The 26,061-nt window shown below is 44.3% G+C and overlaps 1 protein-coding gene across 1 annotated transcript in view; it reads left to right on the top strand.

The window, feature by feature from the left end:
* The window catches only part of LOC107109208 (peripheral plasma membrane protein CASK), a 192,949-nt gene that overhangs the window by 52,553 nt on the left and 114,335 nt on the right, over positions 1-26,061 (top strand). Inside the window, exon 2 of the mRNA XM_015409770.1 lies at positions 7,018-7,130. Within this exon, the coding sequence (XP_015265256.1) occupies positions 7,018-7,130 (113 nt within the window). The remainder of the gene's footprint in view (positions 1-7,017; positions 7,131-26,061) is intronic.

The following is a 26,061-nucleotide window of genomic DNA, read 5'->3' on the forward strand; positions in this document are numbered from 1 at the left end:
AAAAGAGCAGCTTGTGTCAGAGTTCTCTCAGCCCCACCCACTTCACAGGGTGTCTGTTGTGGGGAGGGGAAGGGAAAGGAGTTTGTAAGCCACTCTGAGACTCCTTTGGGTAGTGAAGGGCGGGGTATAAATCCAATCTCTTCTCTTCTCTCTTCTCTTCTGGTGGAAATGGCAGCTTCAGTTACAACCAATGTTCCCTCTAAGCTGTGCAGTCTTGTGAGCAAAAATTCTGCTTTGTGAGCTACAGGAACTCCGAGACTCCTGTGGGTAGTGAAGGGCGGGGTATAAATCCAAGCTCTTCTCTTCTCTCTTCTCTTCTGGTGGAAATGGCAGCTTCAGTTACAACCAATGTTCCCTCTAAGCTGTGCAGTCTTGTGAGCAAAAATTCTGCTTTGTGAGCTACAGGCATCAAAGTTGTAAGCGAGCAATTTGGCTACTGCATCAATGTGGGGTACCGCAGGGATCAGTACTTGATCCACTGCTTTTTAACTTGTTCATTAATGATTTGGAGTTGGGAGTAAGCAGTGAAGTGGCTACATTTGCGGATGATACGAAGTTGTTCAGGGTGGTGAAAACCAGTGAGGATTGTGAGGCACTCCAAAGGGATCTGTCAAAGATGGGCGAGTGGGCATCAACATGGCAAATGGGGTTCAAATTGGCCAAGTGCAAGGTGATGCACATTGGAGCCAAAAATCCTAAATATAAATACACGTTGATTGGGTCTGAACTGGCAGAGACTGATCAAGAGAGAGATCTTGTCTAAAATTAGTGAATATGTGAAGCTTAACCTTGTATTCCTGGACTCACTCTGTGGTGAGTACCGTAGACTGTGTGTCGTACTGTAATTCACTGACTTACCACCCCCTGAGGTACTCGTCAGCGAGCCTCCAGTCGACACTACCTTGACAAAGGCGCTACCATGCCTGCGCCTCCCCCTCTTCCTCCCCTAGTTCAAATTAATGCGAGACCATTTTGCTTCCTTAACAATAGGGAAAAGTTATTCTCTATTATAGCTTCCTCGTCAGTTCTTTTCCGGTGGCCTCAATCCGTGGGAGGGGCATCAGCGATGTCTTCCTGATCATCTGACTCCCTTTGGCGAATAGGGATTTTGGTGCCTTTTTCCGGCGTGCCTGATTGCAGCATTCTTCTCTTGTTTGCCCTGCGATCTTCTGAGTCCTCTATGAATCCTAGAGTCTGCAGCAGTCTCCAGCCTGTGTCTTCATCTGATGCCTGCAGAGACTTCCCCTGGAAAGCCACGTGTAATTTCCCTGTGGGTAACCATTTATATCGTATTCCTTTAGCAGTGAGTTTGGCGGTAGTCGGTTTTAACTTGTGCCTGATGGCTAGCGCTTCTTGTGGGATGTCAGGGTACACAGCAATACGTGTGTCTTTAAAGAGCAGGGCTCCATTGATTCTTGTTTCCTTTAGTATTAAGTCCCGCATCTCCCAACTGGCTAATTGTACCAGAATGTCCCTAGGCACTCGTTTCTTCGGGTTGTTTAGAGATCCAAGCCTGTATGCTTTGGTGAACTCCAGGGTCCGGGGGGGCTCAACTTTAATTGTGTTTTGCAGCCAATCTTTCATTAATTTGCCTACGCCTGTGGACTCTTCCTCCCCCTCCGGGATCCCCCTAAATTTTAAATTCAATTGTTTGCTTTGCGCTTCCAGCAACAGCATACGGTCTCTCATTTCCGTCTGTGATTTTCGCAAGTCTTTTACTTCCGTCTTAGTTGTTGCGCTAACTTTCAGGGCTGTTTCCGCCGTATGTGTTGTAATGTTCAGTGATGCTTGGATTCCTAGTAGCTGCTCCTTAATGGGCTGCATTGAGAAGGCTATTTTTTCCCCTAATCTAAATTCCATTCTTTCTAATATATTTGGAAGATCTTGAATGTTAAAGTTGGGGGCTGTCATTTTCGTCGGCGACCCCCCCTCCGCCATAACGGCTGCTGCCGCGGCTTTCGGCTCGCAGCTGTTTCCCCTCGCGTTATTTGTGGTTTGGGAGGCTTTTGCCGGTTGTTTTGGTGGCCCCGCTAGAGTATTACCGGTTTTCCCCATTACTTAGTTATAATTTTAATTTCGGTTCACGGTGTGACAGAGGGAGAGAGGGAGACTTACGGAGCGACGGTTTTAGGCGGCCATTTCCAACGGCATCGCCGCGCGCCTCTTCAAGGGTACTCCTGATGTTGCTTTCAGAATTTGATCCCTCACATGTCTCTTCGAGAATCTTACCACTATCTCTCCAGACAGATTATTCTTTTTGATGTATACGGAATAGGCTCTATAAACCACATCCATTTCGCTTGTAAGATATTCCACTTTTAAATCTGCAATTGGAGCCAATGCCTCACTCAACATTTGTTTTAGATTATCGTCTTTAGCCTCAGGGACTCCTTGAAATCAAAGAACAAAGTTGGCTTTCTCCATTTGTATCTGCAATAGCTGAGATTCAGAAGAAACTTGCTTCTTTTCCACCGACTGCACCCTTTTTAAAATCTTTTTTGATTTGGTATCCATTTCCTTCACCTCAGCTGTTTGCGCCGACAGTTTTTTAGTTTCATTCAATTGGAGCTGCTGAGCTGCAAAGTTCTGGTTTAATGTTGTCAGCTGTTGGTTGATGTTTGTCATCTGGTCCAGTAGAGGGCGCAAAGAGTCTGCTAATAGTTTAGAAAACTCGGTGGTATTTTCCAGTCATGGGCTCATACTTCCAGAAGGTTTTAGTTTCGTTTATCTCTCCTTCTCCGTTTTCTTCCCTGACATGTTAGTGGATTGTTTACTTTTACAAAGAACCTGCTAAAGTCTCTGCAATTCGCCCAAATGCTTATTGGTGCTCTGGTGTGTTTCTCAAAACAGATTTCCACGCTTATTCTTCAGCTCCCCCTTAAAAAATCGTTACTTCATTCATGTGCATGGGAGTGGCCCCTCCCCTGCTCGCTAGTCTCGCCGCTCCTGGGGAAGCTTTCTTTTATAATCCCAGTGTTTTCGTTTAACTTGACTCACTGTTCATTGTTGGTCCGGAGACCTCGCCACTAGCTGACATATCAATTGTTTCTGCAATTCCCTTCTGTTGTTATACAAGCACATGCAACAGGATCATTGTGGCACTCTGGCGCGGAGCTTGAAAAAGGCGGGGAGGGCCACTCAGCAGTCCCCCCCGCCTGCGATGGTTGCAGCTGCCGCCGAAAGTGGCGGCGGGGCCATAACTTTTTAAAGAGCCCCTAAGGACAGCTGGGGGAGCCAGAATGACCTCTCGTGTGAGAGGTGGAATTTGCCCCTACGAGTCCAAAGCCACCACCCCGGGGCTCAGGAAGGCAGGAGAATGTTTTGCCCCGCCCCCGGGCGTTGCAGCTGCCTCCGAGAACAGCGACGGCGGCCATAACTTTTTTAAGAGCCCCTAATGAGAGCTGGGGGAGCCAGAATGACCTCTCATGCAAGAGGTGGAATTTGCCCCTATGAGTCCAAAGCCACCCCCCCCCGGAGGAGGGTGAATGTTTCGCCCCGCCCCCCGCTAGCTTCGCAGCTTTTTAAGGAGCCCCGAAGGAGAGCTGGGGGGGCAGAATGACCTCTCGCATGTGATGTCCGAGTGGCAACGCCCTTCTGGGAAATTTCAGGGGAAAGCTGGCACCCCGGAGCCCCCACGAACTTTACGCCGGTGCGAAGGTTTGGCTTGGCCGTGGAGGCCTGGCCGAGGCTGCTCCAGCAGCCTCGGCCAGGAAGAGGGGGGGATTTTCCTGGGGTGCGCGGCTTTGCGCTCCTCCGGGAAGGTCTGGCTTGGCCCTGGAGCAGCCTCGGCCAGGAAGAGACGGGGGGAGGAAGCCGACTTACTCTCCTGCTTCTTCCTCGTTCTGCAACAGAATGAAGCTGGATGCAGAGGGCGGCCGGAAGGAGGGGGCGGGGCTTCGCCATGTGACCGCCCCGCCCCCCGGGCCTAGAGCGACGTACCAGCGCGCTCTGGCCCGATCCGAGGCCTGGCCATGAGGGTGGGGGACGGAGGCCATCAGCGCCTACGGCGGAAGAGCCACACTCAAGGGGCCAAAGAGCTGCGTGTGGCTCACGAACTGCAGTTTGCCGACCACCGCGCTCAGGCATTTGGTTTCTTTTCTCTTCACCCACTTATTGCTATTGTTCATGCACCTTGTTTGCTTCCCATATTTGACTGATCTCCTGTAAAATAAACCTTTTATTTGTCGTTTACTCTGCTGGGTCCTCATGCATCTTATTCGGCCAAACAAGGGAGGTCAGAAGCCTTGGGAGGGTGCTCTGGGCCTTCTCAAGGGATCCTAAATCCACAGTGGTGGCAGCATCAGGTGACATCCCACCACAGGAATACTGAATGTAGTTCTGGTTACCGTATCTCAAAAAGCACATTGCAGAGCTGGAAAAAGTACAGAAGAGGGCAACCAAGATGGTTAAGGAATTGAAGCACTTTTCCTATGAGGAAAGACTGAAGAGTCTGGGACTTTTCAGAATAGCAAAGAGATGACTGGGGGGGAGGGGCATGATTGAGGTTTATAAAATTATGCATGGGGTAGAGAGTGTGGGCAGAGAACTTTTTCTCTGCACCTGACCTGTGGAGCTAATACATTAAATAAGGCAAAGCTATAATTATAAACAGATTTGAAGTTCTCAGCAGTAGGACTATCTGAGTTTTCATCTTTACCTATCTTATCCCTATTCCTTACTCTCCAGCAGTGCTGTAAAGAAGTGAAGGGGTAATTTTGGTTTACTACAGCTGCTGTGTCCTTTCACTGTCTTCATTCATGTATTAGTTTTATTTAAAACTTTTTTTGAAATTTCATTAGCCACCTTGGGTGCCTGTATTGGTACATGGATAGGATATAAATGCCCTAAATTAACCTACAGGGGTTCTGTCTTACGTGATCATAGAGGCATTTATAGTCTATCTGTGTCTTCTCATTTAGCTCCTAGGCTTCAGCCAGTTGGGAAGATGCCTTTGTTACCCTTTAGCCCTGTCAAGTCACAGTAGATCATGCTTCCCCCACCCCTGGATACTATCTGCTTCTGTCATCACTAGATGACTGTCTACTAGATGAGTAGTCCTGTGGTTTTCTTTTTGGTCCTTTTGTTCTGTCGGTTGGCCTTATTCTTGTTTATTACACAGTTTTTTGCAGTTCCCTGTATGGTAAGGTGTTTATTTTTTACTGTAATCAATTTTTATGGTACTGTATTGTTTGAAAGTTTTCATTTTTTAATTTAGTAGGCGTCTTAAAAGTCTCTGTGTTATCCCAGAGGTCTCTGTGACATCATGTTGTGTTGTGCCTTTCGAATCAGAAGTACCATATGTGCTGATTATCATTTAATGAGGTCTTGCTTCTGACATGGGAGGTTCCCTGTGCTGAATGAAAAGGTTTTCATTTTCAGAGGCGTCTGGAGTATTCTTTCATTTCGTATCTAGGGTGGGGGAGAGGCTTCATTTTGGCACAGCTGTTCTTGAAAAAGAGCAGTTTCTGTCAGAGCTCTCTCAGCCCCACCTACCTCACAGGGTGTCTGTTGTGGGGAGGGGAAGGGAAGGGAAAGGAGTTTGTAAGCCACTCTGAGACTCCTTTGGGTAGTGAAGGGCAGGGTATAAATCCAATCTCCTCCTCCTCTTCTTCTTTTTCTTCTTCTTTTTCTTCTTTTTCTTCTTTTTCTTCTTCTTCTTCTTCTTCTTCTTCTTCTTCTTCTTCTTCTTCTTCTTCTTCTTCTTCTTCTTCTTCTTCTTCTTCTTCTTCTTCTTCTTCATCATATCTGAAGCTTGGCATGATGAAATCACCTGAGAAACAGTGGTAGCTAGCTTGCCACACGTGGGATGGGAAGTAAGAAAAAATTGTTCCAGGGCTTGGATGCAGCCCTAAGAGTCATAAATTGGCCATCTTTGCTGTAGCGAAGTCCACATTGTGTCCCAAGGGTCTCTGCCTGGTGCACTTTCTCAAGAAGTTCCAAACTACACTATCAGCCCATGTATGTTCCATCAAATGAGCTGCACCAGGGACTGTATAAAACTGAGCCTAATCATAGAACTCAAAATGAGAGTGGTTAGAACTGTGTGTCCACTGTGCTTTGGGGGGAAATACCAAACCAAACTTCTGTGCACTGACTTTGAATCCTTCTGGAATAAATGAGCTGAACTTTACAATACAAAATAAATGGATCATTATATATATTGTTTGTGTAAGGCTGTTTCTGCCAGACATAGGAAGAAGGTAAGGAGCTGGGACTGAGATTTCTTGAACATCTTTCAAAACTTTCTTTACACTCTCACATTTTAAGTAAACCTATGATTGTTATAGATTATGGTTGTGAATTTTCTGCCCAACACTGCAGGCTGTTGCATTTGCTGGTATAGCAGATTCATTATGAGAATGAGCTGTGGTCCAAGAAATATTTGTTTCAGATCTCATCACTGTCACAGGGTCATTAGGTAGCCTTAAGTCATTTTCTTTCAATCCCAGTCTACAATGTTAAGAAAATAATAGTGGTCTACCTCAGAGATCTGTTGTAGGGCTTACACTGATAGTGTGAAGTGTGTTGAACACTGAAGACACTGTATAACTGCTTTATCATTACTATTACAATTACTACTTGGAGCAGAAAACTCAATGCTGAGTAATACAGAAATACGTGACAGAGAAAAGACTAAGTACCTTTGTAGATTGCTGTTGTGGGTGAAGAACAAGTAATGTACTATCAGTTTCCTTGAGCCCGTCACTGGGAACTGATAAAGACTTAAATTGTACATACAGGCCTGAATTCTGCCTTTTCATATGTCAGAATTATTTGCGTTAGGCAACTACAGTGAACTATATTACCTATGCTGTGCAGTGCCTTTGTGTGTATCCTTACAAGTCCTTCACCATCAAAATACTAATATATATTTTGAAACTCATGGGAAAAATACTTTTATTTTCACTTTTGTGCTTTTAAAGCTTGTGAATTTTTATTTTTAAGTTTTGGTGATGATTGAAAATTATCCCATATTGTTCTGTAAATCAGTAACATGATTGGTGTCTTCCTTTCCAGGGGTCCATTCAGTGTTGTACGGCGATGTATCAACAGAGAGACCGGACAACAGTTTGCTGTAAAGATTGTCGATGTAGCAAAGTTCACTTCAAGTCCAGGATTAAGTACAGAAGGTAAAAGTCAATTATCTTTTTTAGTTGCATGTTATCCATGGTCACCTTGCTAATTCCATATATAAGAGAGATGCAGATACCCCCACTGTTAGTGGCATTTTCTGACAAGAAAACACTCTTGTGTGTTGGAGATTTGAATTTCACTTTTAGAAATCCTCTCAAGATATCACCTACTATGTACTAAGAAGTACAGCTACTAACTGGAAATGATCTAAGCTATTTAAATTAGTGTAATTCACATCTGGAAGTCATTTAGCTGAGTTAACTTTTCATGTGTGTGCAGGAATTCAGATTTAAATATATACCATAGAGAAGTAATCTGCAGGCAGTGTGGAGTCCTTTTACCTTAGGTATACTAAGGTAAAAATGATACTGCAATATCACTTCCAGAAGAGTAGCTGGATTATTGTGGTAAAAAAGCAGAGCCTGGATGTGCTATTCTTTAAGTATTACAAGTTTTAAACCATTTATCACCTTAGTTTTTGTAAGAAAAGTCTTTGGAGACAATGGGTTGGATCAATTGATGTGCAAATGGGAAAAAAAATCTACTTAACATATCACCTTTCGCATATTGTACCTCAGGGAGCCATTTTAAGAATGAAGCAGTTGCTAGGGTCACTTCCTGAAATCCTGGGATTGGTGTGAACAGAAACACAAACACAGGTACAGTGTTTGACTTAATGCAAGTGGCTACTGTGGTCTTTTACTAGGATTTTCACTTGCACAAGAGCTCTAATGCAAACAGATGTTTTGCATAAAATCCATCCCATTATATGGATTTGAAGTCTAAACTGGTAAATTTTTGTTGACTCAGCAAATGTACAGAGTATAGTTAGTTTCCTTTAAATTAGAAAAGAAAATTACTACATATTACTTTTGGACACTGTTGAGAGATCCTTTCAATAGCCAATGTTACATGTACTGCACATGTACTCTCTGTCTCTCTCTCTCTCTGAATGAAATGCTACAATTTGTGTTTACCTAGGTCAGTACAATGTGAGATGATCATCTCTTTTCTGCATTGCTTTTCCAGATATTTTTATGTACAGAGTTATGCAAGTGAAATTATAATATCTGTAAGCAGTGCTGAGCTGATATTTGATGTACTGAATTTTATCCTTCTGAAGTATATCTTGAATATTGCTTCTGTAAATTTTTCATTAGATTTTTTCATATTCATATTATTACTCTAATAGCTACCTACTAGTAAGTAGATAAGCCTACTTACAGCTTGTCAAGTTAAAATTTCACTTTCTGCTCCCTAAATTCTGCCTTCACGTTCCTTGTCAACACAGCTTTGTTCCCTCATTTCTACCTTGACATAGACAGTCCCAGCAACTGGACAAAAGGCTAAGTCTGAAAATAGTCTTGGCTCCTTCCCTTTGCGGTTCTTGCTACAAATGTTACTCAGGCAGCTTCACTGATGGATATGAAGAAGAAGAAGAGTTTAGATTTACTTCACTTGGAGTCTCAGAACAGCTTACAAACTCCTTTCCCTTCCCCTCCCCACAACAGACACCCTGTGAGGTAGGTGGGGATGAGAGAGCTCTTTCAAGAACTGCCCTTTCAAGGACAGCTCTTGTCAGAACTATGGCTTGCCCAAGGTCATCCAGCAGCTGCAAGTGGAGGAGTAGGGAATCAAACCTGGTTCTCCCAGATTAGAGTCCGCACACTTAACCACTACACCAAACTGGCTCCTATGAGGGCTGGAAAGTGGGGTTGTTCTCCCTCAGATGCAGAGGGCATCTTGGTGGGTGATTCCCACCACTCAAGGAGGCAGGGACAACTTTCCCCCCTCCTTCCTGTCTCTGCTGTGGGAGTCACCTGCCCTTCAGTTCCTGACTCATCAGGGAGAGCAGTTAGAGGACTGGACTGTTCTTCTGTTTTCTATTTCTATTCTTATTTCACATTCCTCATTAACTGTTAACTTTTTCCTTGACTTTACTGATCTTTTCTTCTATTGGTTTCTACTGAAGACAGAGCTCCTTAAAGGAACAGTGACCAATTCAGATTGTTGGCTCACATAGGACGTCTTCCAGCAGCTCAAGCCATGATTCACTGGAAGGGCAGCAACGGCTTCCTCTCTGAAGCAGAGTTGGAGGCTCCACTCATGGCAGGAGCAGGAGAGTTCTTGGATCAGGCAGGCAACAACACTAACAGGGCTGCCTTGGCTGAGATGGATCAGACAGCCAAACAGGAGCCAAAAAAGCAAAAATGCGCCCCTTCAGAAATCAGCTCCTGAGTACTTGCCACACTCAAATCTACCGGTTATGTGTGGTGGCCATTTTGATCACGCAAAAAGAGGCTGTGAAGAAGACCCCATTGCCTCCACAAGCCAGTCAGGCACAGGGACTGACGGGAATGATAGGGAATCCCTGACTCAAGTCTCCACAGAGCTGTCAAACTATCCTGAGTGCCAACGGAAGGGTAACATACTCACCCCAGGCTCTTTAATTTCCCTCCAGAGTTGTTCTCACTAATTAGAAAGACCATGAAAAAAGGATTGAGAATTTCTGCCAACAGGGAAGACTTAGATCAGGCAAGGCTTTATCCAGCCTGCCCTCCTCTCCTTCCCTCCACCAGGCATGAAAACTCATGAGGAGCCTCATTGATTAAAGAAGGCTTTAGATGGCCAGCTAAAGCAACACAGAAGGATTCAGCCAATAGGCAGCAAAGGAGAGATAGTCCCCTACAGGGACCCAGTCTTTCCTCAGACAGCGACATAGATGATGAGGAGGGAGAATTCCTCTCTGATTAGGAAGAAGAATATATTGAGGTTCCTGAACAGTCCATCAGATTTTTTAAATCAGAGAACTACCAGGACATCCCATCTTTGTTGCCTATTGTTCTTGGCCCTACTTCAAATATCGACAGATCCACCTTTGAGACTCCCTGTATCTGTAGACATGCTAAAGCAGGGATCAGTTTGACACCCACATCTGAAGTTGTTAAACTTGACTGCTGGAGATTGAACGGAATAACTTCCTTCAATTAGGTTACAGCACAGAAGTTGCAGATACTCTCCTTGCCTCTAGGAAGCAATCAACCAACAGAATATATAACACTACTTGGAAAGAATTCGCTCAGTGGTGTAGGAGAAAGAGAGTCGATGCCCTAAACCCACAACTTAAGTGACTTCTGGACTTCCGTCAAGAAGGCATTGACAGAGGTTTGAGAGCTGCAGCATTCAAATGGTAAGTTGCAACACTGCCTACAGTGTTACCTCTAGTTGAGGGCGTCAGTCTGTCAAGATATCCACACACGCGTCGCTTCATCAGGGGAGCAACTTTAAAAGATCCTCCACAGATGCATAGATTTCCAACCTGGAAATTACATAGTTCTTTCATCCCTCGCCAAACCACCCTTCCAGCCAATGAGAGAGATTCCATTGAACTGGCTGAGAATGAAAACTATATTTCTGGTGGCCATCACTTCGACGAGAAGGGTATTAGAGCTCGGAGTGCTTTCCATCAAACCCTAGCTCTGTATCTTCTACAAGGATAAGGTGACACTGAGAACCAATCCAACCTTTCAACCAAAGGTAAATTCTACCTTCCAGTCACCCAAGGTAAAGGTCATGGTACATGCAGAACAGAACATATCAGAGAAATAGGTGTCCATTTCTATTTCCCCACCAAATATGGGGAATAAAATAAGCCAGCCATCAGCAGGTCTCTCAAGGCTTGTATCATTGAAGCATACAAGCTCCACAAGCTGGATGTGCCACATGGAATCGCGTCTCATTCAGTGAATAGCATGATAACCGACACAGCATTTGCTAGGCATGCCACGGCAGAAGAAGTATGCAAGGAAGCAACATGGTCATCCATCTCAAAATTTATAAGGCACTATAAGATAAACACCTACAATTCGGCCAATGCTTCCTTCAGTAGAAGAATACTTCAACGTATCCTAGACGCAGAAGATGACCCACCCAGGACATGAGGACACTGCTATGGGTGGTCCCACCAAGATGTCCTCCCTCTCCAGAGGGAGAAAGTACCATTGGATACTTACCATGAAGTGTCCTTCTCCTCTGAGGAAAGGAGGACATCTTGTCCCTCCAAAGTGATCATCAATCTGTCAGTCAACCAATCAACCAATTAGCTTCAGGATTCCTTCCTATTTCAACTGTTCTACACTTAAGTGTTCTTAATTGTTTTTCGTTAATATTATATATTACCTGTTTTATCCAGTTCTATAAAGTAGCTTAACTGCTTTTCAGAGTTGCCAGAACTGAAGGGTGGGTGACTCCTACAGCAGAGATAGGAAAGGTGGGCTACAAATAATGTAAATAAATAAATAAATAAATATGGGTGCTGTGAGAAAGAATAGGGAAAGGTTACAAGGGAAAATTAAGTGTGACCCCCCACAAGTCCTTGCAGGTTCACTACTTATCAATATGTCTAATTCTCAACATGGCCAAATCTGGGGATACTTAAATCTGGAGACTGGAACTATGAACAGACAAGACAGATCTTCCTGTAAACCTGAAAAAAGCCCCAGGTTTTCACAAAAGTCTGAAATCTAAAAAGAATACATTGGGGGGTTAAAACACACCGCAATTATAAGAGGAGCACCTGTAGTTTTAAAGAAATTGTTTCCCTCAGTGGCCATTGCCAGGCAACCACAACAGTATTGTTGGCTTGCAAACTTGAGTTTCCTCAATGTGAGAGAGCAGGGCCCCTTCCAGGGCTGATTTGGCTCCTGACAGAGGACCACCAGCAACTACTGAGTTACTTGCTACTGCTGAATAGGAATTTCTACTGCTGAAACCAGGATTGGCTGCTTGCTAGTGGTGAACAGCAGCCCCCTCACAGAGGCCAGTGTGGTGTAGTAGTCAGAATTTCAGACTACAATCCAGAAGACCAGGTTTGGAATCACCACTCTGCCAAAGAAGCTCAGTGGGTGACCTTGGGACAGTTACACATTCTGAGCCACCCAGGTGTGTAGCGATCACCTGGTGACTTGCTGCTATGCAACAGCAGCCACTATATAACTCAACTGGACAACTTACTACCATGCAAACAGGTCTGGCAGTGGCTATTGGAAGACCTGATGCCGTGCAATTCACCTTGTTCCAGCAGCAGCCACCACACAGCTCACCTGAGTGATTTGCTACCACACAAATAATGGAATTTGGCTGGTCATTTCCCAGAGAAAGGTTGCCAGGGAAGGAGGGAAAGACTTGGAGGCAGTGTGGTGTAGTGGTCAGAATATCAGACTAGGATCTGGGGGACCCAGGTTTGAATCCCCACTCTGTTTATGGGAGCATACAGAATAAAATAGAGGAGAGGAGAATTATGTAAGCTGCTTTGGCTCCTCACTGAAGAGAAAGAGGCAGTACAAATGAAGTAAATAAATAAAGCTGAAGACTGGAGGGGGGCAGATAAAAGGTAGGTTCTTGGTGGGTGTGAGAGCGCAAGAGAATGTAGTGAAAGGGAAGAGGATATGGTGTTTGCCAGAAAAAGGAAAAGAGAAAGTAATGCAGCAGGAGGATATAGGGGGAAATGAGGTGCCAAGTGAGCAAGGCCAGCAGCACCGCAGGTCAGTGAAAGCTGCTGTCTCCTGTCGTGTAAGCCAGGCAGGTGTAAGCAGCTCCTGCAGCAGGTGAGCAGGCTGGTCAGTGAGTTGTTGGCCCAAGCAAATGAGTGAGAAGAAAGGAAGGATGGAGATTTCTCCCCTGCCCAAGAGTCTTGGGGGTGCCCCCCTTAAGAATCAATTAACCTAGTGTGGGGGGGGGGGGGGGTTAGACAAAAAGAAATACATACATAACAGCCACATCCTAAAACTCCTTCATATTGAATTAATATGGATGACCAGTTTACCAGAGTGGTGAAATTATTTTACACTGCAGCTCTTTGCTCATCTATATTATGACAAATATGGTATAATTCCTTTTTGCCATACATTTTAAGTAGGGTAAAGGATGAAGTCTCTTCACTAAGTGCTAAGGCTTCCCTACATTTCCTGTGTGGTTGGAAGTTAAACTGTATTAGTTATCTGTGGTTAGTGATATCATGCCCCACAACTGTGGAGTTTCATGGCAGTACCTTTTGTTGGTGGACAGTTTGCTTTCCTTGCTTTTGCCATATGGTTTTTATATTTACACGTGTTGACTAAGATCCAAAATAGCAGCTTTTGTGTTTTAAAAAATGCCTTTGAATTCTAATTATGTACTAGTATTTTGGGGCACAGGGTCCTTTATAAAAAGCATATCCCAGTACCTCTAAAGTTACATTGTATGGCGAGTGTTTGGGTAAAAGAAATCACTTTTTGTTTAAATGTATACAAGGAACCCTTGGGAGGGGTTCCTGGGTTTTGGCAGTTTTACAGAGTTGTTGTGCACACCACTGTTTAAAACACAAAATCTGCTTAAATAAAAAATGTGTGTAACAAATGTGTATGGAGAGTTCTACTCTTATCAGGATTTGCTTTAATCTCCCATTGAACCTTTTAGCTCTGCAAAGAATTAGGCACCAGTGACAAAACATTGCAGCAATTCATGGAGGAATAAGAGGTGCAACACGAGCAGCCAAGGAATATAAAAAAACCTACAACCACTACAACACTTTAGCACATACCAAAGAAGTGAGCAGACTTTCCCATTTATACCCACTTGGTAAAATGATAATCTGTATTCACCTTTTATAATCCTCAATGTTCCATTACACTTTAACATCACACTAAGGATGCATTCACGTTGGCAGTTTACTGCTAGAAGAAAAGATAAACACTTCTAGGGCTATATAGCTCTCATTAGGTCTTGCTCTGATTATAGGAATGGCCTCAACTATGAACAGAAAATGAGTGAAAAAGTAAGGAAGTACACTTGACAAATGCAGGTGAGGAAAAACATATTTCAAGTAACCAGGTTTGGGCAAAGATATGGGAACCAATATATTAGACTCCCCACTGCCTCCTTTTCATTTTACCAGAGGAAAGCAATATGTAGGTAAATGCACTCTGGAACCTACTCTGTAACAACAAAGAAAGAACAAAAAGTACCAGAGAATCATTGCCTTCTCTTTTCTCCTGGCAACTCCAAGGCTGATGAAGGGGTTGATAAGGGGATGATACATTCCTGACTCTTCAACTCTCCTCTCAACACAGGAACTGGGTTTGAAATGGGATCAGCAAAGCTGAGCATTGTTTTGTCTCTCTCTTGCTTCCCTCCCCCCATTGCAGCTCCTAATTTGGGAGGAGGGACATGGTGTTTCTTAGCAAATCATGAATACCATGATAGTTTTGAGAAAACAAATGAGAGTTCATACAGAAAAGTAGCCCTGACTGTGCATTTTCCATTAAAACAACCTCAGTAATGGCTAAAAAGAGCCAATGATGTGGGAGGACCATTGGATATTTACTGTGAAGGCTCATTCTCCTCTGAGGAAAGGTGGACATCTTGGTGGGTGATTCCTACCATCCACCCAGGGACTTAGGGTAGATTAAATATAGCGAGTCAGTACAGTCAACAAAATGGGACGTTTAATAAACAATGCATTAAGATTGTAGAAGTTTGGAATGACCAGAAGAAACTGAAGCATATCGTAAGAATTAACATGACACATTAACTGGTACAAAAATTACATAATAGGATCCTACTTATGGTTAGCTATACACAGCAGTATAGATTACAGTCCTTAGTCATTTATTCCAGTAAATTTGTGAACCGTTTTGTACAGTGCAACCTTATTACTGGTACAGAAAAGGCCTCTTGAATAATTCAGTTTTACATAGTTGTAGAAAGCCATGACACTTGGAGATTTTCTGACCTCCTTGGGCAAACCATTCCATAAGGTGGGAGCCACAAAACGGGGAAGGCACATGTACAGGCACTTGCTGATTTTGCCCATTTACAGGTTGGCATCTGCAGAGGCCCCTGCAGTAATGGCAGAGCATGGGAGAGAGGCAGTCTTGCAGATATGAGGGTCTAAGGCTATGAAGGGTTTTGTATGTGATAGCCAAAGTTTAAATTGAGCCTGGTAACTGATGGGCAGCTAATGGAGTGTCTACAGAATAGGGTTAATGTACATACTCCAACTAGCTCCCACTAGTAGCTGACCTGCAGCATCCAAATTGATTCTGGAGGGAGACCAGTGTACAGTGCATTACAGTAGTCTAGTCATGATGTTACTGTGGCATGAATCCAGGTGGACAGATGAACCATATCAATGTAAGGGCCATTTTACAGGCTAGGCTGAATTTGCAGAAAGCATTTTTTAACTGCTGCATTACATTGCTTCTCCAGTAATAAAGCTAGATCCAATATAACCCCAAGGCTCTTAATTGAGCTACTAAGGGTCAGTTGAACTTCATCAAAAGTGCAGAAAACAATGTCCTTCAAGAATTCCACCTTCCCAACCACCATTACCTGTGTCTTTTCAGGGTTTAGTTTCAGTTTGCTCTGTATTAGTCAATTAACCACAGCAGCCAGGCATGAATCAGGACCTCTATCACCAGGAGATTTGGTTAAGGGTATGTGGAGCTGAGTATGGTCAGCATATTGATTACAACCAGCTCCAAAAATGATTTGTCCTAAAGGCTTCACAGAGAGATTAAAAAGCATGGGGGCTAGAGCTAAGCACTGTGAACCTCACAAGATAGGTCCCCCACTGATTATAACTGGTTTCCAATAGCAGCCCTTTGAGTCCAATCTGTGAGTTGAACAAGTTCAGTGCACATACCCTGATACCTGTGTCTGTTTCCAGGCACCTCAACAAGATGGCATGATCTACTGTATCAAAGACTGCAGATAAATCCAATAAGAGCAACAGAGAGGCTTGACCTTTGTCCATACTCAGACAGAGACCATCAGCTAAAGCTAGCAGAGCTGTCTCTGTCTCATAGCCTGGCCTGAAGCCAGTCTGATAAGGGTCTAGAACAGGTGAGTTATCCTAGAAGATTTGGAGTTGGTCTGCTAGTGTGCTCTCAGTCACTTTGCCCAGAAAGGTTAGATTAGAGACTGTGTGATAATTGGCCACATCATTTTTCCTCTACGGATTTTTTTTTTAAGTATTGGATAGCTGTCTTTTTGAGTGGCCAAGGGAAGGTTCCTTGAGTTAGTGACTGCCTCCCACTCATCAACCAACCTTTCTTTTATTTGCCCCCCACACACACCAGACTTCAGCTTTATTTATTACTAGGAATAAGGCTAGTTGTGGAAATAAATACGAGCTCTAGAAAGAGGGTCTGGGGGAGTGCCCTGGCTCTGGGCACTCAGTGTCAATTCACTGTGGTGATCTGAGCAGAGTATAATGACACAGAGTCCGCCGTTTTCTCAATGGGAACTGATTTCTGTCATCTGGAGTGGGAGAACTCCATTGAAACAGTGGGAGATCTCCAGGTTTCACCTGAAGATTGGGAACCCTAGGGGAAAGTCAGCCACACAGGAGGGGGTTGAAGAGAATGGTATGATGGGCCCTGGTGCACCTCATGAGCCAGCCAGCCATGGTGGAGGCAAGCAGGAGGGAGAGCCGTTTTCAGTGTATTCTGACATGAATGGGCAAGCTGGCAGTGGGCAGGGGAGGGGGTTGCAGTGAACCAAGCCTGGTTGCCTACCAACAGCCAGTGAGGGAAAAGTTAGTTCCACAGAGGAGTGAAGCAGGAGAAGTGTCTTTGTCAAGAGAGAGAAAGCCATCTGCCAGTAATTCTGACAGGCAACAATGGCTGAATTGGGAGTGGGTGGGGAATAGGAGCAAGCCCAGCACCCGGCCAATGGCACGCAAGTACTCCTGAGTGGCGACTGGTGACCCAGTGGCTGATGGAAGCACACTGCACAGCCAATGGGAGAGCTGGAAATGGCCAGTATGCTAAGAGAATTATTATATAGAGTTAATGTAGATTAGAGTGCTTTTGAACATGTGCAGAGTACTTGTTTGCTGTGGCATGCCTACCGCCAGCCCCTAAGGCACATCTGGCTTTAAGAGGAATAAAACAGCTTCCATTGCAGAGAACGGCGGGGGGGGGCAATATAGTAAAAGGAATGACAGGATTGGCCATTGGGAACAATGAGAGATTCTGGAATGGCCATTGAATATAATTAGGACCAGGAATTGCAATTGACTTGCAGGGGTTCCATTGAAATATATTACAGCAGTACACCAAAGGTGAAATTAAAATGCAGAGTGTATTCTGAATGAAGGTCTCTGGTCCCAAATTGACTGAAGGACAGCCACCTGGGAGGCTGGGAGTAGCAGAAGTGTTCTGCGAGTGAAGTTAGACCCCTTGCCCCGCAGTGAAATGACAGCCTGTAGGATGAGACCCAGCGTTCAGGGCCTGGGATGATGGCCCCTAGAGTGGAATGACAGTCCTTTGGAAGAGAATCAGTGCTGTAGGATTGGAATGACAGCCCCCAGAGTGGAATGATGGCTGTTGAGAGTAGCAGAAGTGTTCTGCCGGTGCAACCACAGGCCCCAGAGTGGAGTGATGTTCCCTGGGTATAGCATAGAAGAAGAGAAAAAGAAGAGTTTGGACTTATACCCCATCCTTCATTCGGGGTCTCAAAGTGGCTTACAATCTCATTTTCCTTCCCCTCCCCTCAACAGACACCCTGTGAAGTAGGTGGGGCTGAGAAAGCTGTCTTGAGAACTGCCCCTGAGAGAGCAGCTCTGTGAGAACTTGTGACTGACCCAAGGTCACCCAGCTGGCTGCATGTGGAGGAGTGGGGAATCAAAGTCGGTTTTTCCAGATTAGAGTCCGTGCTGTTGACCAGGACAGCAAACTGAACCACTACACCAAACATGCATAGGGATGCAGGGGTGTTCTGAGACTGGAGTGACAGGCCGCAAGTGGGAAGACATGGCCTAAGAACACAATCAGTGCTTTGGGACTGCAATGACAGGACACAGTTTTTGTAAAGAAGAAATTATACTAAAGAATGTGGTGGTATAATGGACTGCACCACTCAGATTGCAGGGATGGATTCCATCTTTGAATGCCTCTTCAAAAAAAAAATGCAAGTAAAAGGCTAATCTACAAAAAAGTTGCATGATCTCTAAGCGAAGACAGTATTGACTCTGTTGTCTCAAGGCCGCTGACCTTGTTCTCCTTTTCTGCATGTTATCCTCACAACCACCTTGAGATAGGTGAGGTGGTTGGTGGGCTAAGGTTTCCATTTGCAGGGAGCTTTAACACATCAGAGGGCATCCCAAACTGTGATATGCCGTAATGATTCCTGTTGTGATTGTCCTACATGCCTGGTCTGTGGAAAGAACTGTCTTGTATGTTCACAGCTCCAGTCTTTGGATTTTATACATGGATGTGGCCTTGCTGAGAATGAGACGTATTGATCAATCATGTTTGAACTGTAGTGGGGAATCTGCCACCAGTAGGATTAGATAGTGCAGAGCAAGGTAATCCTGTGATCCAACACTGTTAAGACAGCTTCAGATTTTCATTGGAGAAGGGGGCAGTGGAGAATAGGTGTGAAGCCTGATAGGTCAGGAAAGGAATTGGTATTGAAGTGAATCTCATAGGTCAGGTCCCACTTTCTGTATTTCATTTTCCTGTGCTCCACTACCAGGGCTTTTTTTGGACTAGCTATGGGGGGGGGGGACCCGCAGATCTGCCCTCACAGAGGAGGGAGAGCTTGTACCTGAAAAAAAACCCTTGGTCTTAAAGGTACCACTGGACTGTTTTGGATTGGTAGCTGGGGCGGGGGGGCCCACAGATCTGCAAAGAAGGAAAGAAGGAGAAAAAGAGAGAGAAGGAGAGAGAGAGAGAGAGAGAGAGAGAGAGAAGGAGGTAAGAAAAGAGGGAAGGCAAAGAGATGGGGGGAGGTTCTCTCACCCCCCAATCAAGGCCCCGCCGCCACCCCGATCAAAGACCTACCACCGCACAACAGCACTCACAGGGAGAGTGGAGAAGGAGGCGCGGCAAACCCTGACGGGGCGGTGGCAAGCCGCCTGGGGAGATCCACGACAGGAACAGAGGCCCCGACCTGGGCAGGCAGGGCGGAGTCTCACGGCAGCATTTGGGCAGCGGCTGGGGACACGGATGACCCAGACCGCGGCCAGAGCACTGGGAGCTCAGATCGGAGGCAGCGGGAGGCGGGGAGCCAGGGCCGGAGGGCGAGCAGGCGGGAAGGACGCCAGCGGCCACAGGAGCCGGCCCCATGGCAAGGCAGGAGGCCTCAGTGGGAGGGGAGGGGCCAACAATAACTGGGAGGGCCGGGAAAATAGCCCTGTCCACTACTAAGCAAGACAACAGGCTCCAGGAAGAGGCCACCCCCCCCAGCAGGTGTGCGGAGCTCCTGCCACCTCCTCCTCCTCCAAGCAGGCTTGGAAGCCTTGTGGGCGGATTAGTGCCTGCTGGACGTGACGCTGGTGGCTGGCAGCGGGCAGGAGTTTGGGGCCCACTGGGGCTTGGTACCAGCAGCCTCAGGTGACTTTTGTGCCATGTTCGGCGGGGCTCTGTGGGAGGCGCGGGCAGAGCAGGAGCAGCTGTACAGCGTGGAGCCCGAGTGCCTGGCGCCGCTGCTCGACCTCGGCAAGACAGGCCACATGGTGCGGCTGGGTCCAGAGCTGGCCGAGTGCCTCCTGCTTCAGTTCCCAGGCGTCAAGGAGGTGTGTGTCCCCTTCGGCGTCTCCTTCCAGACTGAGGGCAAAACACGGGCCGCCGGCTCTGTGGGTGGAATGCAGGCCACTCAGCCAGGGGATTGGCAGATGTTCGAAATGGAAGATCTGGCACCAAACTGATTTTGGAGCGCATCGAACGTTGCCAGACGAAAACAGAATTATTTATAGGAGAGATTTATTTGCTATGTTTATATTCTACATTTTTCACTGATGGGAACCCAAAGCAGTTTACATTCTTCACTTCTCCATTTTATCCTCACAACACTGTGAGGTACATTAGGGTGAGAATATGTGACGAACACTAGGTCACCCAGCAAGCTTCCATAGCAAAATGGGTATTTGTACCTGGGTCTCCCAGATCCTAGTGTTATACTGTAACCACTACCCCACACTGATGCTCAGCTCTCCCTCTGTCTGTTCCTCTTCCTGGCAGCCTCTCCATGGGGAAAGTCTGTCCAAGGTGCAAAAGTTGTACAAATTGTGTGACATTGGTATAGGGTTGCCAGGTCCTACCTACAGCCAGTGGGAGAATCCTTGGTTATCTCTGGAATCTTCTGACATGTGCGCAAAGCATGCACAGTATGATGACATCACCCAGAAGTGACGTCACCATGTCACTGTCGTCAGGGGTGATGTTCTAGTTTTTGGGGAAACTCGTATGGTTTGTATTTGCCCAGAAACTAGAGCATTGGCGATGTGATGATGTCAGTTCTGGGTGATGTCATGTCACATTTTGGGCCAGTTGGTGGCAGGATTTCCCCTGCCGGCCAGCTGACTAGGAGTGGGGACGCGCCCCACAAAAGCAGGGGTTCCCCTGCCCCCAGCAGGGGTCTGGCAACCCTACATCAGTAGCCACTGTCCCACTTGGATGAGTCTTGCAAATTGCTTGGTAGCAAGTTGCCTAATGGTCGTTGCTAGGTGTGGCCCTGGTGATCCTCCCTCCAGAGCAGGAGGGGGTGGCAGTAGTAGATTGGAAGGCCATAATAGCCCTGGAAAAGGCCCTGCCTCTGTCTTTTAGTGACAGAAACCTTAGTTGAAAGTCTGGAATTATTGTTCTGGTTGCCTAGAAACACCCGTAATGGCCTATGAGATATTCTTTTTTAAAAGTATTAGCATTGGTTTTATTATTTTTAACCCCCAGTTTATTTATTTTAGATTTCAGATTTTTCTTCAGATTTGGGGCTTTTCTCGGGGTTGCAGAAAGATCTATCTTATTTGTTCATGGTCCCAGTCTCTGGATTTAAATATCCACAGATGGGACCATGTTAATAATTAGATATGTTGATGATGATATGATGCAGTGAATAAGGCACCAACATTTTTAACTGTAACACAAATATGGGATGCTCACTATTTTGTATGGTCTAGCTTGTTGGTAGTAAATTAGGTACCGAAACAGAGCCTTGACTGCTGTATGTCCTCAGTCAGCCCCTCCACAAAGTATTTGATTTCTGCAGCATGACAAAAGCTGTCTAACTCTGGAGAAATAGGTGCATTCTTCTTGTGTGCGTTGGAATTATTATTAGTCAATAAATCCTTTCTGTTCACCTTTTGTGCTATGGTTGTTACTGTTAAGTTGATACCAGAGAATACAAGATGTCAAGTAAGTGGGTGCTGTGGAAACACAGTCCTAAAAAAGGCAGCCTTTGAGTTGATCCATCACATTAACTTTTGTGGTCTTAACTGAGGAATAATGGCTTGAATCCCACCTAGAATTAATGTGAGTGCAAGGGATGGATGTTTTTTGTCTTTTTTCTCCCTTCTGCAAGGAGACCTGATTCTCCCAAGCTATTTTGGAGGGTTTCTTGGGAATAGCATTTCAGAGAGCATCCGGAACTGCCACAAAAGGGAAATTTACCATTCTTTACACTTGCAGAAATTTTAGATGGGATTCAAGCCAAAATGCTACTTTGAAGATTTAATTACTAACCTAAGGAGGACTAGAAATTAGAAGTATTTGTCATCCTAAGGGATATACCTGCAGACAAGTACTGAAAAAATTTGCAGGTGAAAAATTCACATGTGAAAAAGTGACAATGTGGAGTTTATTGCTTCTCATGGTGGCTGCCACCTTGTAGTATGGCTGTTATTTTGTCTGCAGCATTTAGAAGTTTCTAGAACCCTAGAGGGTTGCTGTGGCATAGTGACAGGAGGCATCTCTGAAAATAAGGAAGTTGTTGCAGGTGAAGAGATCACCATGCAGTGGCTATTTGTGTGGATCAGCCATAAGTGACTCTTTAATCATGTGTCAACAGATTTTAATCATGTGTAGCACTTAACACCCTCAGTTGACTCCATGTGGTATGATTTTGTTAAAAATATGATTTTTAAATGAACAAAGAAGATTTTGTGAAATAGATGAGCTTTCTGATTTAAATTTACAGAGACACCAGCAATAAATGTAGCATTGTGCTCTTGTCTGTAATTTGATGGAATCTGAAGGGTACTTTTTTGTGTGGAAAGGAATATATTCCTTATTAGACTCATGTTGATGAACAGTCATTTAAAAAGTTGAGTAAAGAGATTGTGTATACTTCAGTTATGCTGTAGCTTATTTCTGCCAGCTCTTTTTCTTTAGAATTTATATCCCACCTCTTCCAGTGATTCAAGGTGATGTACATGGATCAATAATAAAAACAAAAACAAAACACATTAACAAAACCAGATTTTTTAAAAACCCTACCTCACAATTTGCACCATCTTGTTTCCAAACAAAACCATCTCAGAATTACGTTAATCAAATGCCTTTCTGAATAGAACAGTTTTGCATGTTCATTGAAAAGCAGAAGTGAAGGAGCAGTTCGGACTATTTCTGGAGACCATTCACCTTTGAAAACAGATGGAATAGTCAGAAGGCATTTATTAGCTGACCTGAGTTTACTAGCAGGATTATGCAGGAAGGACTGTCCAGTATGTGGGCCCTAAACTGTGAAAAACTTTGTAGGTAAAAAATCCGTATCTTGAATTGAGTGTATAAACACTGGTAGATAGTGAAGTAATTTTAAAGATGGCATAATATTGTGGCGGTGCAGTACTGTCATCAGAAAGCTTACAAGCTGCCTTCAAGGACAGTGCCACATAAAGTGTGTTGAAGCAGATCATCTGAAAGGTTGCAGATGCATGGGTCAGCAGAGTCGAACAGGAAGTCACTTATGTATTGTATGAAGATGGTAGGAACCAGCCCCAGAACTAAGGAGCCCAGACTCACCATTCCAAATATATTTTTTTCTCTGTCATATTAAACGAGTTTAAAGTTGCCTGTAAGTAATAAATGCAGTTGCCTACAACCAAAAAATGGGAGAAAAACTCAACCCTGCATGAGAAAGAAAAAGAAAGTAACAAATAACTATGCATGTAGTTCAAATATACAAAATATCATATATAATTTAATATTACATTCAGAAATGCCAAGATATCATTTGAAAACAGCAATCCTAAAGTTCAGCGTATAAATACCTAATCCCAGTGGTTCATCATATAAATACCTATTCCCAGATGGTCACAAAAAACTTGCAGATCATCATCATCTTGTATCCCATCTTGGGTCAGGCTAGGAAATTGGTATAGCTCATGGTGGCCTATGTTGCATTTAAATTTAATTTTGAAACAAATGTAGAGATAACAGATTTGGCCTTCCAACTGCAGATTTCCTTCCAACTGCAAATTCATTTCCTTGAATTTTGCATATAGTTCTGATAAGTTAGCAGTGTCATGCCTGAACTCTTTGAGTTCATTGCTGAGTAAAGCATTCATGTCTTCAAAAAACTCCACAAGAGTGTCAAAAAGGTTATAAAAGCATCTCACACAGTTGTCTTTTGATAGCCAACGAACTTCACTATGAAGCAGCAGATGCTCAAAACCTTCATCATTCTCAACACAGAGCTGTCAGAATAGTCAATCACTGAGAGCATGGGCTTTGATTTTATTGACTGCAGTAATGACGGTGTGTAATGACGTGCGGGCAATCACTGAGGTGTTTTACAACCAGATGTTGGCAATGAATGACACAGTTAATGGTAAAGGCATTTGGCACTGCTTTTTTTCAACAAAGCAACACACGCAGTAGCAGCCAGTTGCATCAAGGTCCATCAGTTGCACAAGCAAATATATTTGTAAGCGGGATTTCCTTATCTTTAAAGAATTGTTGAACAACATGAAATATTGACTCCCCTGTAGTATCTGTTCTAAGTTGTCTTGGAAATAACAACTCTTGGGCCAAACTTTTGTCTTTTATAAAATGCACATAAGCGAGAAGCAAAGATTCGTTTCCTGGCAAAGTTGACTCATAAGTGAACAAGGTGGTCAAAGGGGCTCACCCTTTTGTGCACTCTCCTAGGTAATCCACCAACCACTTTTGGGAACCACTAAATTAAACTCTGTAATAGAATTTACATGGTGAGGGCAACTGGAGCTTTAGGTTGCTGTTGTCTAGAACTGTTGAGGCCTGTGGTACAAGGTCCCTTTGAAAACTTTTAGCCACAAACTAAGGTCCCAAGCTCCTATGGTTAACCATTGTTAAAACCCTAGTTTCTTATGGCCAAGAAACAAATATCAGTTTTTCAAAGTGCCCAAATTTGGACATCCCAGTTATGGTTGCCAGCAGCCATGTGGGGCCTGGACGTCTCCTGAAATTATGACTGATCTCCAGACTACAAAGATCAGTTCACCTGGAGATAATGGCTGCTTTGGAGGGTGGGCTTTATGGCATATCCTGCTGAGGTTCTTCCCTTCCCCAGGCTCCTCTGGGGAGTTCTCCAGGAGTTTCCCAACCCAGAACTGGAAGCCCTAGGAAGTCTTTAATGTGATATGCAAGAGAAAGAGCATGTGAACCTAAGGGATTCAGATTTATTCCTTTCACAAACCGTGTAGCTTCTTCACCACTTATGAATGCAACCATAGTCCTTGCTTATCTGTCCCCGACTCTGCACCTCAGACCTACCACTGTGCTTCTGGGTATAATAAAGAAACTATAATAATCCTTTTAAATAAGTCATTGGAATAGTGCTTGTGGATGGTTGGGTATTTTGATGTGGAAATACTATGTCCATAGTACATGGAATAATTACTTAGCCCAGGGAATTTAAACGACACAGGAGCAGGGAATGTTTGGGAGACTTAAATGCACTTGTTCAGTATACATGACAGCAGAAGTATATGTTAAATATAATTCCATGATGCACTGTCCTAACAATATAGTCAAGTATTTGAGTCACCTTGGGGGGCAAACCAACAGAATTTTCCAGGGTACAACTTTGTCAGGTACAAATAGAATGAAGGCCTATCAGCCCATATATCTAGGGCAAAAGTGGGATGGGTATTACATAGAAGGCCAGTTAGAGTCAGGTGGGGAAATGACCTTTCTGTAACATGCTTATACCCAATCATGTGAGCACACAGTTCATCCTTATGCACAAATACACAGCCATCATTCTTTGATCTCATGCAGGAAATTACATGTGTTGGAATGCATAAACATTTTCTGAAGAAAGCATGTTTAAAATATTGGGGTTGGTGTTATAAATAAGGCTTCCCAACTTTAAATGATCAGACAGAACATTTGCCTCTGTAGGTAAAGAATGCAGATTAAGTGAATATTAGAGCATGTACCTTTAGAAGAACAATATAATCTGATCCTAATTTTATTTTCTCAGTGGCAAGTATATTGATTTTACTGTAATTTACTCCCATGAACATGTATGGGATTACAGCCTGACTCTCCTTCAAATTAGCAATGCTGTATTTCTTAAATCATATGTGTATAGCATTCTGCCCCCCAAGCCTGTCCAGGAATGGGAGGGAATCCTATACTTTTACAGTACATTAACAACAACCCAGAGAGGTAGGCTCTATGGATTTCAGAACTATAAGCCACCAGAATTTCTCAGTATTCTATAATCCCCTCCAGCTCAGAGCAGAGATTCAGATCTCTCAGCTGGCATCTAGGGTTTAACACATTAGCATCTCATTCCCAGAGATGTACACTTAATGCGCAATGGTAGCGTGTGGCCAGGTAGGCACAGGAAATAGGCTTGGAATCCCAGTTACAACATCAAAGACCAGTTAGAAACAAGAATAATGTTTATTCAGTCAGAGCTTAGCAAAATAGACTATAAGTTTACAAAATAAGAAAGCCTAAGGCGATTTGCCTTAACTAAACATTACTGATTCATAGTTACCCCATTCAGGAACCTCTTCAGTCCAAATAGTCCAAGGGATCATGAAGGGAAATCCCATCATGGCACTCCATGTGCTTTAAGTTCCAAAGCAATCCTTTGTCCTCCAACAGACAGCATGGCAGGACAGCATTTCCAGGTGCAATAAAGCTCAGAGCTCACTAGCAGGAACAGAGAGCA

The sequence above is a fragment of the Gekko japonicus genome, unplaced genomic scaffold (genome assembly GCF_001447785.1).
Source record: "Gekko japonicus isolate JY-2015 unplaced genomic scaffold, Gekko_japonicus_V1.1 scaffold4, whole genome shotgun sequence".
Taxonomy (NCBI): Eukaryota; Metazoa; Chordata; class Lepidosauria; order Squamata; family Gekkonidae; genus Gekko; species Gekko japonicus.